General features: G+C 32.1%; 2 protein-coding genes across 3 annotated transcripts; both read left to right on the top strand.

The window, feature by feature from the left end:
- The first annotated feature begins 1,920 nt into the window (after nucleotides 1-1,920).
- On the top strand, nucleotides 1,921-7,424 carry LOC8286491 (protein EMSY-LIKE 4). Of its 2 annotated transcripts, XM_048379882.1 has the most exons (10): nucleotides 1,921-2,232; nucleotides 3,612-3,901; nucleotides 3,985-4,183; nucleotides 4,323-4,432; nucleotides 4,550-4,733; nucleotides 5,139-5,360; nucleotides 6,539-6,610; nucleotides 6,731-6,788; nucleotides 7,024-7,116; nucleotides 7,183-7,424. In XM_048379882.1, the coding sequence occupies exons 2-10, from the start codon at nucleotides 3,783-3,785 to the stop codon at nucleotides 7,245-7,247; spliced, it is 1,122 nt and encodes a 373-aa protein (XP_048235839.1). In that variant the 5' UTR covers nucleotides 1,921-2,232; nucleotides 3,612-3,782; the 3' UTR covers nucleotides 7,248-7,424. The 2 variants fall into 2 exon arrangements, with proteins under 2 accessions (XP_048235839.1, XP_015578805.2); XM_015723319.3 differs by lacking the exon at nucleotides 3,612-3,901.
- Nucleotides 7,425-11,105: 3,681 nt separating this feature from the next.
- On the top strand, nucleotides 11,106-13,141 carry LOC8286490 (cation/calcium exchanger 1). Its single transcript, XM_002525636.4, has one exon. It carries the CDS (start codon nucleotides 11,221-11,223, stop codon nucleotides 13,006-13,008), a length of 1,788 nt encoding a protein of 595 aa, XP_002525682.1. The 5' UTR covers nucleotides 11,106-11,220; the 3' UTR covers nucleotides 13,009-13,141.
- Nucleotides 13,142-13,490: the final 349 nt, after the last annotated feature.

Genomic DNA, 13,490 nt, shown 5'->3' with positions numbered 1-13,490 from the left:
TCTATATATTTATTATTTTATATTAATAATAAAAATATCTATTAGACCGACCAAATTATCAATATAGTCATTCCAATCATTCACTTCTCCATTTTTTACAAATGATCAATTTACCTTCTAAATTTATGTACAATAATTAAATATGTTCAATTTAATTTTTTTAGCAAATAGCTCTATAAATTTATATCCAAAAGTCAAATACATTAAATTTAAGTTTTTTAGTAAAGGGTCTCCTGAGAATTTGTGTTTAATGGTCAAATGTATTCAATTTTAAAGTTTTTTAAAAAGTGAAATAACATTAGATTTGTAGGTTTTAATTTAATTACAAAAATTAAAAATAAAATTTATTTCATTAATTTATTAACAGAATATCTAATGAGGCGTTATATAAGAATATATTTAGAAAAATTTAAAACTTTTGGATCTAATCAATTTTATAAGGATTAGATAAATCAAATCTCAACTTTTTAAGTATTAAATAAGTCAAATTTCAATTTTCTTAACAAATAGACCATACCTTAAATCAATTAAATCCGAATTTTATATTTTGTCAGACACGTTCTTGTATAGTGTGTATTAAATATTGCATCAGTAAATTAATAAAATAAATATTATTTTTAATTTTATAATTCAATTAAAAACTAATAATGTTATATCATTTTTTTTTTTAAAAATTCAAGTTGAATGTATTTGACCATTGGACACTGGTTCAAAGAATTATTTACTAAAAAATATTTAAATTTTATGTATTTAATGTTTGAGCATAACTTAACAAAACTGTTTACTAAAAGAAATTAAATCGATTGTATCTTAACGTAAATTTAAAAAGCAAATTAACCCTTTCTCTTAACATAATTTGAACAGGCGAACAAGTATTCTCCCAAGTCATAAGACTTGATAAAGAATGCGATGCTCTAGATAAGATACCAGCAGCCTCATTTGCATATCCATAAATAAAAGCAATAGAAAAGTTGCTTATAGAACTAATTAACATTCGACAATCATCAACGATCAGCCCCAAGATTAAATCATCCTTAGCTCGACTGTGAAAAGCTTTGAAATTGAGAAGAGAGTCAGTTTCCAATACCACCTGAGATAGTTGTTGTTTGCAATAGCCTCACGAAGAGCCAGAGCCTTAGCTAGGACATGAGGAATCATACCCGGATGAATATTGGACATTGCTCGAACAAAATATCATTTGTGATCTCTAATAACACAACCAACTCTCATACAATTGGTCTGATCAAATAAAGTAACATCCACATTCGCCTTGAGAATTCCTGTAGGAGCTTTACACTACGTAGACATGGGAGGACCACCTAACGCAGACATAGGAGGACCACCTAGATTTCGCACACCCAAATAATCCCCACCCTATAAGTGGGCCGCTTGCCCTTGAGAGAGAAGATTTTCCAGAGTTAACAACACTGGTAGCATCACATACCTCGTTTCTCCAAATAGCTAACATTTCATCTTCTTTACATTTGATTTTAATATTATAATAATTCTTGTCACGACTATAAAAATTAGAAACAAGAGAAGCGTAAATGAATTAATAACAAATTAATTTTAATTTGAGTCAAGTTATTATTATAATTTAAGCCAAGCTAATGAACTTGCTCTTTTACATTATAAGTTATTTTATATTCTTTTTATATATATAATGTGAAATAATCCTTACATCTTTCAACATAAATATTATTTAATAATTTATATATATATTATATTAATAAAATTTCAAAGAATAAAAAATACTTATATTTAATTTACTGTTATTTTTTAAAATATTATAGATAAATATTAAATATTAATTTTTATTAAATTTTATTTATAATTTTGATTTTATTATCATAATAATAAAATGAGTTGTACATGATTAATTAAATATAAAAATAAAAAGATGAAAAATTGAAAAAAATAAAAAAAATGAAAAAAAAAAGATAAAAAGATGAAAAAGAAATAGAATTATCAAATTGGGATGGAAAGCGTAAGAAAAAAGAATTTCTTAATTGTAGGTTATGAAAAGAATTTCCCTCTCAACTATGAAAAGGAAAAAAGAAGATGTTGTTAGGGTCTTGGTTCCCGCCAAAAAAACCCGGTGAAAATAAAAGAAAAAGGAGAAATGGGGACTCTTTTAACTTTAACCCTAACCATCATCAATTCTTGATTATTAAAGCTATCTAAAGTTGCAACTGTTCTGTAAATTGCTAATTCACTAAGAACGAGCAACCGGTAATTCTCATTTCCCTTTTATTTTAGCCACTTATAGCTGTCATAGTGTTTCTTGTTTTGTAACTTCGTTCCGCTTTTGAGATCAAAAGTTTCCCCATTTTCTCAAAAACCAATATCTTATCATTTTTTGAATTCGTCATTTTTGTTAGGGTTTTGGCTTTTTTTTTTTTTTTTCTCTTACTTTGTTTTTTTGAAAGCATTAATAATTTGTGCCCTTAATGAGGGCTTTTGATTATTTATTCATGGTCTATTATTTGTTTATTTTTGCAGAGGGTGGATTCATTAGGGTTTTGGTTGAGATGTTTTAAAGTTAAATTTCTGGGTGCTCACACAAATGTCCATGATATATCTATATATCATTTTTCTGATAACAAAAAAAAGCTATATATCATTTTATGTATTAGTATATGGAATCTGCAATATGTCAGCGAGCATAATAAAAAAAATGTTTTGAGAGAGAGGCAATCCGTGTTTGTTTGTGGGTTGCCTGGACTATAGGGAACATGCTTGACCCACTTGTTTAAGGAAGCTTTGAATAGTAGCAAATCATTGTGGCATATTAGACTTACATATAATGTCACACAGAAAAGACAGAAAACAGGAAAAAATAATAAAAATGGCACTCTAATTTGGTTATTAATCGAAGTAAGAGGAATTCTTATGGGAGAATGTAGTGCTTTTATTAATTTTCCGTTCTATGGTAAGACTTTCTTGAGACTTAAGAGGGTTTTTTGATTGGCCTACTTGGTCTCTTCATTTTGGCGGTGGGGGAGAGGATGAATTATTCTAAGATACACTGTATTTAATAATTTCGTGGAATCTAGATTCCACCTTGCAATGCCAATACTATCTGAACACAACAATCATGTTTTTATGTTCTTTACCTGCATTTCAGTGCACAATTAAGACATTCCACATAAAGGATTTTGACTGTAATAACCACTAGTTTGCATTAAAAGTTGAATAAGAGTGGAAAATATGTTGTCTCTTTTGGTGTTCCTCCAATGTATAGGGCCATTTTTGCAAAATAAAGAGATTTATTATTGATGTTTTGATATTGCTATTCCTGCTACATAATTTACCTTTATGTTTGGAGTGCAATTTTTTTTCTTCAGTTTGATGATATGATTATTAATTAGTTCAATTTAGCTGAAATTCGTTAATATTGGAAATGAGTACTTATAATGAGCCGCACGCAAGCATGAAAATTAATTTCAGCACAAAAAATAATTATGTGCTCAGTTAAAATATAGCTGGTCTAGCATGTGTCCTTGCTTCTTGGGGTGGGAAATGGTTTATACTTTTTGTATACCTTTCTGCTTGGAATGCTCTGAATTTTTCTAATTTGATAAGATAACTATTCATTCGTCTCATATTAGTTGCAAGCCCTTAAATTTATCATTAGCAAGGAATTCTCAGTATGAGCAGCATCCAAGCATGAAAGATAAGTTGGTCTTATTTACTTGATGACAAGTTCAACATGAAAGATAACTATGCACTTTATTAAACTGTTCCCTTTCCTGCATTTCTCCTTGCACACGTAGTGCAGAATGGTGTATAGCTTTGTAGAAGAGATGCTTTATGGGCCTGAAGGAAGTTTGACTATGTTGAATGGAAGTTTGAACTATCAGTTCAATCATGTGCCTTCTCTTTTCTATACCTGTTCAGTGTTAGACTTCTCAAAAACTTCTCTTGCTCGCCTTCTAGTGCCCAAAGCATTAGTCTCACAGTTTGTTTTGATGCTCATATTAGGAAACTCTGCAAAATTATGATGCATAACTTAAAGACTTCTCCACATGGGCATATTTCTGGGACTCCAAGAATTCCTTTGCCGAAAGAACCTTGTGAAGGAGATGAAATGGACATTAAGTTTCAAATCCACAGTTTGGAAACAGAGGCATACTATTCTGTTTTAAGGGCTTTCATCGCTCAATCTGATCTTCTGTCCTGGGTATTCTTTTTTCTCCATTTTTTGGGCCTCTGAAGCTTCCTAATACGTCATGTTTTAGTTGCTTATCTTTGTCTTTCATAATAACATAACATTTTGGGGTTGATCTTATTGTCCGCTTGGTATTGTTTTATTCTGATAGGGTAAAGAGGGGCTTATTACTGAGCTGCGGAAGGAACTCAATGTCACAGATATCGAACACAGTCAGTTGCTTGCGAAAATCAATTCAGATGAGTCAACAAAAAGGATAAGGTGTTTGTAATGTTGTTCCTCTTTCGTATGTTTTTGCATCCTTCTATGATAGATTTGATTCTTATGATAATTTAAGAAGTTTATGACCTTGTCACTAGTTTCCATTGTTCAATGCAGGGAATTGCGAAATGGTGCACATGAATCTATGTCAATTAAAATGAACGCTCCTGATCTTGTTAATAATTCAGTGGACGATGCTCTCCCAACAAAGAGGAGGCCTTCTCGTCCTCCTCTTTTAAAACCTCAGAAATATGTTCCTTATGATCAACCTTATTCAGCAACTATACCATCTTTGCCACAAGTAAATGAAAATTGCATGAGATGGTGAATGCTTATCATGTTGCATTTAACGTGTTATTTACTTGAGAAAAACAAAGCATGATATTTTGTGCATCTATGGAAGGAATGTTTCCCACCAATCCTCACTAGTTTCCATTTTACTGCTGCTGTTTTTGATTTGTTCTTAATTCTAGCTGCATGATTACAGCGCATGCCTGTCCCTTGATAATTGATATAGTGGTTTCAAATTGAATTAAAGGTGAAGTGCCTTTTTTTTTTTTTGGTGGCATCGATATTTATAGTAGTGAGATTGCTGACTTTGTATTGGTTAATTTGATCTAGGTCACAAAGGGTCTTGCAAGTTCAATTTTTATTTTGTTGGATAGCATGCATTCATACTGTGTCAAATGTTTTTGTTTATCTGCAGACACACTTCAGGGACAATCGACAACATGGTGAAACAACAGCATTCTCCCCTACAGTGTCTTTGAAGATAGTTAATCATAATTTCCAAGGACCTCTGAGTAATAAAGATGGAGGACCGTCGCAGTCTCATATGAAAAATAGTTTCCAAACATCGGATGTTGGTAAATCCAAGAAGTCCTCTGAATTCATTAAGATTCGTGCAACAGATATGGTTATTCAGGAGGTGAGGCAGCCTGCATTTTCATCACGTTATAACTTATCGACTAAGTCAGATGCTGCATTATATTTCCTTTAATGGCTGATTGAAAGGTACCATTGATGTTGCAGAATAGCTTTGATTTCTTTTAATGACAATATGGAATGAGTGGTGGTCTGCTACTGTAGGTATATGTCTTTTAATTGGTGGATCTAGGCTGTAGGTATATGATCCAGAATCTTGGTAGGAGACTAAGTTGTAGAAATTTTAGAAGAAATTAATGATAGCTTTGAGAAAGGGGCTACCAGTGTAACATACTTTTAGTGGAAGTTACTAGGATTGCTGACTCTTTGACATTGCCCTCAAACAATTGTACATAATGTTTGTATCTCTAGAGAACATTAACTTTCAGTAGATTTATTGGCGGTTATATAAACAGACAATTGCATTCCTGTTGCTGACGGATGATATCTTATCCATGGTTTTGCAAAGATCCAGAATATTTTTGAGAATAATAACGGAGTAGCTTGAGAGCTGTGGTTGTGTGGCACAATTTCTGGAATCAAGGCACATGAAAGAAAATTATGAAACTTGCAGAGGCATTAAGGCTATATACCTTTGGTTTCATCTGGTCTTCGTCAATCCTTCCCTCTCATCAGCCTGTTCAGTAACCTGTCTAAACCTGATTTTTAAAGGCGAAGCAAACAAGATCCTGGTAGTTTGAACAGAGCTATGCACTACTTTTCATGGATGATTGTTGTGCATGGATTTGCACCCAATCCCAGGGTAGTTGAGCACAGCTTTTTTTACTTGAGGTGCATAGGGATAACCTGTAGCTTCCTCCTAAACTGTGGAGTGCTTTGGATATACGTCTACATATTGTTAAATTTCTTTTGTGTTCATTATTACTCAAGGCACTTGGCATACACATCCACTACCAACAATCTTCAATGGATGCCATTGTGTCCCGCTAAGATCCTGAATAACTTTTTCTAAGGTCTAGGTAGCACTCATTAAACTATGTCAGTCCAATTGCTTAACATTATTGCTTACCTGTGGTTTGTATCCTTGGGAGTTATATATGTGCAATATATAATCATTGTCGTGTGCATTATAACTTCATTCATAGAGCTTATACCTGGGAAGTGGTTGTTAATTTATGGTAACCTCTAGCTTTCTGATGTTTATACCTTTGTGTCTAGCAGGTCAAAAGGATGACTTATGGTAGAAATAACCCTGACCCTGCTCAAGTTGAGAAGGCAAAGTTAATTTTGAGAGTAATTTCACCTTGCTCATTTGAAGCATAGCAATTGCACTGTTTACATCAATTAATTATTCTATTATTAAGTGCTTTAAATTGTCATTTGTAATAGTTGTGAATCTGCAATTTGATGTAGGAGCATGAAAGAGATATCCTCGGGGCACTTGATAAACTCGCGGATTTGCCAGATCAGGGTTAGATACTTTATATATTTCTATATAACATGTTAAAGCATGCATTTGTATATTCTGAATAATTAATAAATTTAGAATGAAAACTGGATTTGGTTTATAGAAGTTGTCACCAATTGGGTATTGGAATTTTTTTTTTTTAAAAACTTTATAAAGAGTTTTCCGACTTGGAGTGGACTCTAATTTCTAGTTCAGCAATTCCTATATCTAAACTGTGCAAATATTATTGATCATATAGATGATTCTCCCAATCTGGTATCCTACGCTGACAAGGAGCTTCACAGAAACAGACGCAGAATGTTGGCAAGCAGTGAGTACCATGGACAAGTGGGTAGGTTGCATGGCTATCTTAGTCAAGATTATTAGTAAACCCACTCTGATACAATGTGTTTTGAAGTGGAAGCTGGTGAGGAGACTCCTTGGACTGGGGCTGGTTTTATAACCATTTTTGAAGCCATGTAGATATTGAGTATTGACTCTACCAAAATTGGAAACATATAGGCACAGAAATGGTAGATATTGCTCTTTTTGTTGTAGACCGCCTTGTTCCCCCATTATATAATGCTTTGTTAATATTCTAGCTGCTCTTTTGGGGGCCTTGACTGAAATGTTAATTAATCAATTTAACGCTTGAGGACTTGGGTGCATTTTTTTAATGTCATACAGGCATGACTTATTGCTTTTTCTTTTTGTGGAGCATCACTTCTTAGAATGCTGAGGGTGCGAGAAATATTACTTTATCATAGTCTGGCTCAATTTTTGTTATTGCAACGGTCAGCTGCATTTGTGTACGGAACGGCTTTTGTTACAGTTGGATTAAGCCAGGTAACTTCGTGCCTTCTTCAGTTCTTCTTTATAATTTTTGTCCTTGGAAATTACACAAGCATTACGTAGTGAAGATGTAAGTAAGCACTAGGTGAAAGAGAAAGATTGGATTTGAATTCCCTGAAATTGCTTCGCCTGCACACATCGATTTGACATTTCAGGGACAGGCCTCCCCCAAAGTCTTGACATGCTAACAATGGAAGTGTTTGTATGTGCATGAACTTTTGCATTGGTTTGATTTGAGTATTGTTTCTCTTAATTAAAGGTTAATGACCACAAAAAGAAAAGTTATTTCATTTAGTAGCTATGGGTTAGCAGTTGAAGTTGATGTTTTGCTAGAGTATCATTGTGACATCTTATTGTTATAATTCTACTTTTTTAATTATACACAATTAATTAGTATTATTTTAAATAATTTATTTTCTTTTTATTAATATAGATTGTAAGTGAATTCGTGTATAAATCTTAATTATTTATACAAGTTAAAATTATATACATCAATTTTATAATTATAAAGTACCACTAAATAAATTTTAAAAAATAGATAGAGATTTTAATAAATAAAAATAATGTATTTGATTCATTAATAACTAAATACCATATAAAATTGACTAAAGTAATATTTGATTATGTTAATAAATTATTTAAATTAAGATAGTATTGATTTTTATAGATTTATATAGTATGATATATTCATAATACATTAGAATAATAGTTGATTTTTAAAATGCATTTATGACTAGGATTTTCTTGGCTAATACCGGTATATGGTATTTTACCATTGGATAAACTAATACTTATAGAATAGTTACAAAATTATACATTTGTCACTTTCTTGTTGTATGAGAGCACTTATTGTTCATCAAATAATTTGAATGCAATATTTTGAGAGTAGCCAATAATCTTTTTCTTCTTTAATTCTAGAAAAGAAACATTTTTTTGAACTATAGCAGAAGATGGATTTTTTTTTTCTATGATAATCAACTGTAGTATTATGTGCTTTTTCTTTATTGGGATGATTTTTTTTTTTTCTTTTAACATACAAAACCTCTTTTTAAATGGCTAAAGCTTTGTTTAAAGTGAATTATATGGCCATCACTTTCAAATTCTTGAATTTCGTATTACATTAATAAATTCCTAATATAATTTATTTATAAATGAATTTCTTTATTTAGTATGATATGTAACAAATGAAAAAATTTATATGGAATTGAATAAATAAGAAAAGAAAGGAAAGGTAGATAATTTTTTTTTTAAAAAAAGAAAAAACTACTAGAGAAAAAACGTAATTTAAATCAAGTACTGCTTGTCATCATAAAAAAAAGATATTTTATAAGTTTAAATTCATTTGAAAATTATATCCAATTTGATAGACTTATATACAATTTTAAAGTTTTAATAAAACAGAATTTTAAATAAATCTTTATTTATATTAAATGTATATAATTTAAATTATTTATTTAGAATATATCAAACAAAATTTCTAAGGTGATAATATATTATTTTAAAAAATATTTATTGTCCGAATTCGACAATTTAGTTGTACATGCAATTAAATGAAATGAAAGAACTTGAATGTGTATTTCACGTCTAATCCAGTCACAATTGCTTTCTATACCTAAAAGATAGTATAGTAAATTATATTTGAAATATATACCGCAATTGCAAAAATAAACACTTGTGGAAGTTCTTTTTTAACATGAGTTAATAAATTGAAATATTTCCTTTTTAATGGAGCACTACAAACACTTTTAATAGGTGCTCACATAACATTTGTGAGAATGACAGATGAAATGGGGGTGCAGGGCTATGCCTGTGCCTTAAAGTCTAAGTTAGGGCTCGACTCTAAATTTGGGGTCACTTCTAGAAAATTTGTCCTGAAACTGCATGTATGAATTGTCTGCATGCCCTATCGTTCTTTTATGTTCTTGCCTCATCCATGTCTTCACCAAATAGAAAAAGAGAATAGAATTGAGTATTGGGAAAGCTGGCTCGCGACATCTGAAAGTTGGGTTCTTGACCCCTCAAAATCCTAGCTCTTATATTGAAATCATCCAAATGAGATATTTTCTCTGTTCTTTGAATTAGGTTTTTATGTGAAGCTTGAGTAGAAATATTGTCCTAGATTAAACTAAGTTTCAATTATATTTTTAGGAAGTAAATGGTACAGGGCTGTATCAACCCTTGTGTAATTAAATAGTAATTTATTAATGAGTGGCTGCTTATCTCACAGTGAAGGACGTTTCCAATATCTAAGTTTACTTGACAACTTCTCCTTGTATAATCATAATCACTATAACAAATATCAAATTACTGAAAAGGAAACAATCATAAATTGCTTTGTTTTACGCAGTTGAATAATCTATTTCAACAAGAGGTTTCGACTCTGAAATCTTTGCAAATGATCCTTGAATATCCAAATTTGGTGCTAAACAAGGTCCCCATTTAAATAGAAATGAGCCAAGATTGAAATGGTTCCTCCATGCAATTTGCTAGTGTATTTTGCCTTTTGACACAAGAAAAAGACAGCCCCTGTAGTTTATTTTACTTTTGACTCTAAGGGTAAAAGAACAAAGTTCATCGAAATGATCATTAACTATCATAATATGAGTTCAATAAACAATATGTGACATCATGGTTGCTTTCAAGACAAGTTTCAAGAACTGTAGATGATTCAGTTAGAAAAAATTTATATAGTGAACTCTGTATGATTTGAATTTCTTATAGAAGAGCATCTTTGATCTTACCTTTCAATCTTTCATTTTCTTACTGATATGAAATTACATTGGGAAAGAAAGCATCAACACAATTGATGGGTTTTATTCACTCACTAAGTAATCATACAATTTTACTTTTCACTGAAAGTATGCTAAGGAAGATTTTCTATGCATGCCTTCTTTTCTCCATTCTTACCTGCTAGGAAGTTTCCTTAAAGGTACTTATTAGAGGTACATTCAAATGGGTTGCAACTTTGAATTCAGCATCCTCAAGACTCAAAGAGACTGAAGCATACAACCATACACAGAAGTCCATGGAACTGCATGTTGGTTATAGGAAATTTAATGTCCATCTTTCCCTCTCTCCAATCTTTTCAGACAAGATTATATGATTATGCAAGTCCTTGTAGAAACTGTAATCACTATATTAGTAATATCTACTCAACTGTGTGAGATTAGCCTCACATGTATTCATGCAGTTTGTTTTCTAAATATTTATTAAATCATAACAAATGATGTGATATTTCCAAAAAAAGGCGTCTTTCGCGCCAATTTACATATCTAGCATGTGTTTGATATTTCTGTTAGAACTAGTGAAACATAATGTCTACCGTCTTAGTATGGTGGAGATTTAAGGTCGTATTTGATACATCTCTTTCTATTCTGGGATTAACTTATGTACACTAATTGTCCAAAGACAAACAAGAGAAGAATTATTTGTACTCTTTTAATTCCCCTTTACTTAAGTTCTATTCAATAGATATTCATTAATATCCCTTAAAAACACAGTCAAAAGGAGTGACAAGTCCCCGCCAGTAGTTCTCAAATTTATTGACTGCTTTACTTCTAAATATTTGCACTTGTAACTCCCTTCTCCTCAAGCTTATTTATGAATGGCAATCTTCATATCAAAATCTCAGCCCAAGAAACTGACCCTTTTCCTTAGCACCACCTTTCTGTTCCTCTTCATTTTCTTTATTACAATCTCTTATTTTCTTGAGCAATCCAATGACCAAGATACCAGCAATTCTTTAGCAGTTCAAGGGTTGATCAAAAGTGATGCATGTACAGGTCTTCATAATCAAACAGATTCAAAATCGAAGTGTATGTATATCAAGTCTCAACTTGGGTGCAGGCCAAAAGGGTATATAAACTATCTCCAAATTTTTTTTTGCACTTATGGCCAATTTCCTACACTTGGTCATGCTACCTTGTTGCTATGGCTTTCTATTCTATTCTACCTGCTGGGCAATACAGCTGCAGAATACTTCTGTTCCTCATTAGAAAACTTGTCCAGAATCTTGAAGCTTTCTCCAACAGTTGCGGGTGTTACCCTTCTTTCCCTTGGAAATGGTGCTCCTGATGTCTTTTCCAGTATTGTTTCCTTCACTAGGTCTGGCAATGGTGATTTTGGCCTAAATAGTATTCTGGGTGGGGCATTTTTTGTGTCTAGTGCTGTTGTTGGTGTTATAAGTACATTACTAAGTTCTCGAGAGATTTCAGTTGATAAATCTAGCTTCATTAGAGATGTCTCCTTCTTTCTTTTATCACTTAGTTCTCTTCTCTTGATAATTATCATTGGGAAAATCACCTTATGGGCTGCCATTGCTTTTCTTTCTATATACTTCTTTTATGTATGTGTTGTTTGCTTCATGCACTTTCTCTTTAGAAAAGAAAAGAAAGTGACACCATTAACCGTATCTCCATCTTCAAACGGTCTCATCACTGATAGTCAAGAAGATGTTGTCGAGATGGGTATACCATTACTTGGTTATGTTGATGATGAAAAACCAAATTTTGTGGACAAATCCAATCATCTTGAAGATGAGCAACAAAATCCACTATGTTTGAATCTTGATTCATCCTTTTGTTACTACTTGGGCAGATTTTTATACCTTTTGGAGCTACCTTTGTACTTGCCGAGAAGATTGACTATACCTGTTGTTAGTGAGGAAAGATGGTCTAAGCCCTATGCAGTAACTTCTGTAACATTGGCACCACTTGTCTTGGCAGCATTATGCGACACTTTAAAGGAAAAAAAGTTGGGTTCTAGAAGCAGCCTGGTGACCTACTTGATAGCAGGTTTTATAGGGGTGGTTCTTGGCAGTCTTGCATTCGCCACTATAAAAAAATCTAACCCACCAGACAAGTGCTTGTTCCTTTGGCTGGCTGGTGGTTTTGTAATGAGTGTAACTTGGACTTATATCATTGCTGAAGAGTTGGTCTCACTGTTGGTTTCACTAGGGTATGTTTTTGGTATTAACCCTTCAGTTTTAGGACTTACTGTCCTAGCTTGGGGTAATTCACTTGGAGATTTGATAGCCAACGTAGCAATGGCAATGAATGGTGGGGCAGACGGTGCTCAGATTGCTATATCAGGCTGCTATGCTGGTCCCATGTTCAATACATTATTGGGTTTGGGAATATCATTTGTAATCTCTTCATGGTCTAAATACCCATCTTCTTATGTGATTCCTAAAGATCCTTCTCTTTATGAAACTGTTGGGTTTTTGATGGGAGGATTACTTTGGGCTCTTGTGATTTTGCCAAGGAAGAATATGAAGCTGGATAAGTATCTCGGTGCTGGTCTCTTAGCCATATATTTCTGCTTTCTTTCTTTAAGGCTGGCTGGGGACCTTGGTGTCTTGAAATTTCATGGGTTTTCTTTCTTCAATACCTAGGACTGAGAGTACTTTATTGGGTCTTGTATTTACATTGATGGTAAGCATTTCAATGATGCCTTTTGTTTTAAAGAGGAATTGCCTTTGTTTTAAAGAGGAGTATAATTTATAATAAAGAATATCTTTAGAATTATACAGATATAAAAAATAAAAATTTTAATTTCAATAAACTCTTTATATACGAAGGCAAAATTTATTTTTAGGGCGGTCAAATATTAAATATTGAGGTATTATATAGGGTTAAGAATTCTTTTAGTCTGATTTTTTGTTACTATTACTAAGTAGTTTTAGGAAAAACAATATTCATCGGAGCCTCAGGGCAGTGGTAAGCTAATGAGTATCTAATAAGTAAAAAAGGGTTTATTTATTTACTTATTTTTAACATATTAATATATTAATATGTTGAAAAGAAAAGCCACAGATGATAAGTATATATCTTACTTTAAATAAAATTCGAATTCGAATTCTTTTTCCTCTCATTT

The sequence above is a fragment of the Ricinus communis genome, chromosome 10 (assembly GCF_019578655.1).
Source record: "Ricinus communis isolate WT05 ecotype wild-type chromosome 10, ASM1957865v1, whole genome shotgun sequence".
Classification (NCBI taxonomy): domain Eukaryota; kingdom Viridiplantae; phylum Streptophyta; class Magnoliopsida; order Malpighiales; family Euphorbiaceae; genus Ricinus; species Ricinus communis.
The sequence above is the reverse complement of the archived record's forward strand: the minus strand, read 5'-3'. Positions and strand labels throughout refer to the sequence as shown.

What these genes read in the sequence shown, in the direction of transcription:
- LOC8286490 (XM_002525636.4), top strand. Translation starts at nt 11,221, where the DNA reads ATGGCAATCTTCATATCAAAATCTCAGCCCAAGAAACTGACCCTTTTC.
- LOC8286491 (XM_048379882.1), top strand. Translation starts at nt 3,783, where the DNA reads ATGGTGTATAGCTTTGTAGAAGAGATGCTTTATGGGCCTGAAGGAAGT. An exon ending in CTTTTCTATACCTGTTCAGT is followed by an intron (nt 3,902 to 3,984) that starts GTTAGACTTCTC and finishes TGCTCATATTAG; the next exon opens with GAAACTCTGCAAAATTATGA. An exon ending in TGAGTACCATGGACAAGTGG is followed by an intron (nt 7,117 to 7,182) that starts GTAGGTTGCATG and finishes TGTGTTTTGAAG; the next exon opens with TGGAAGCTGGTGAGGAGACT.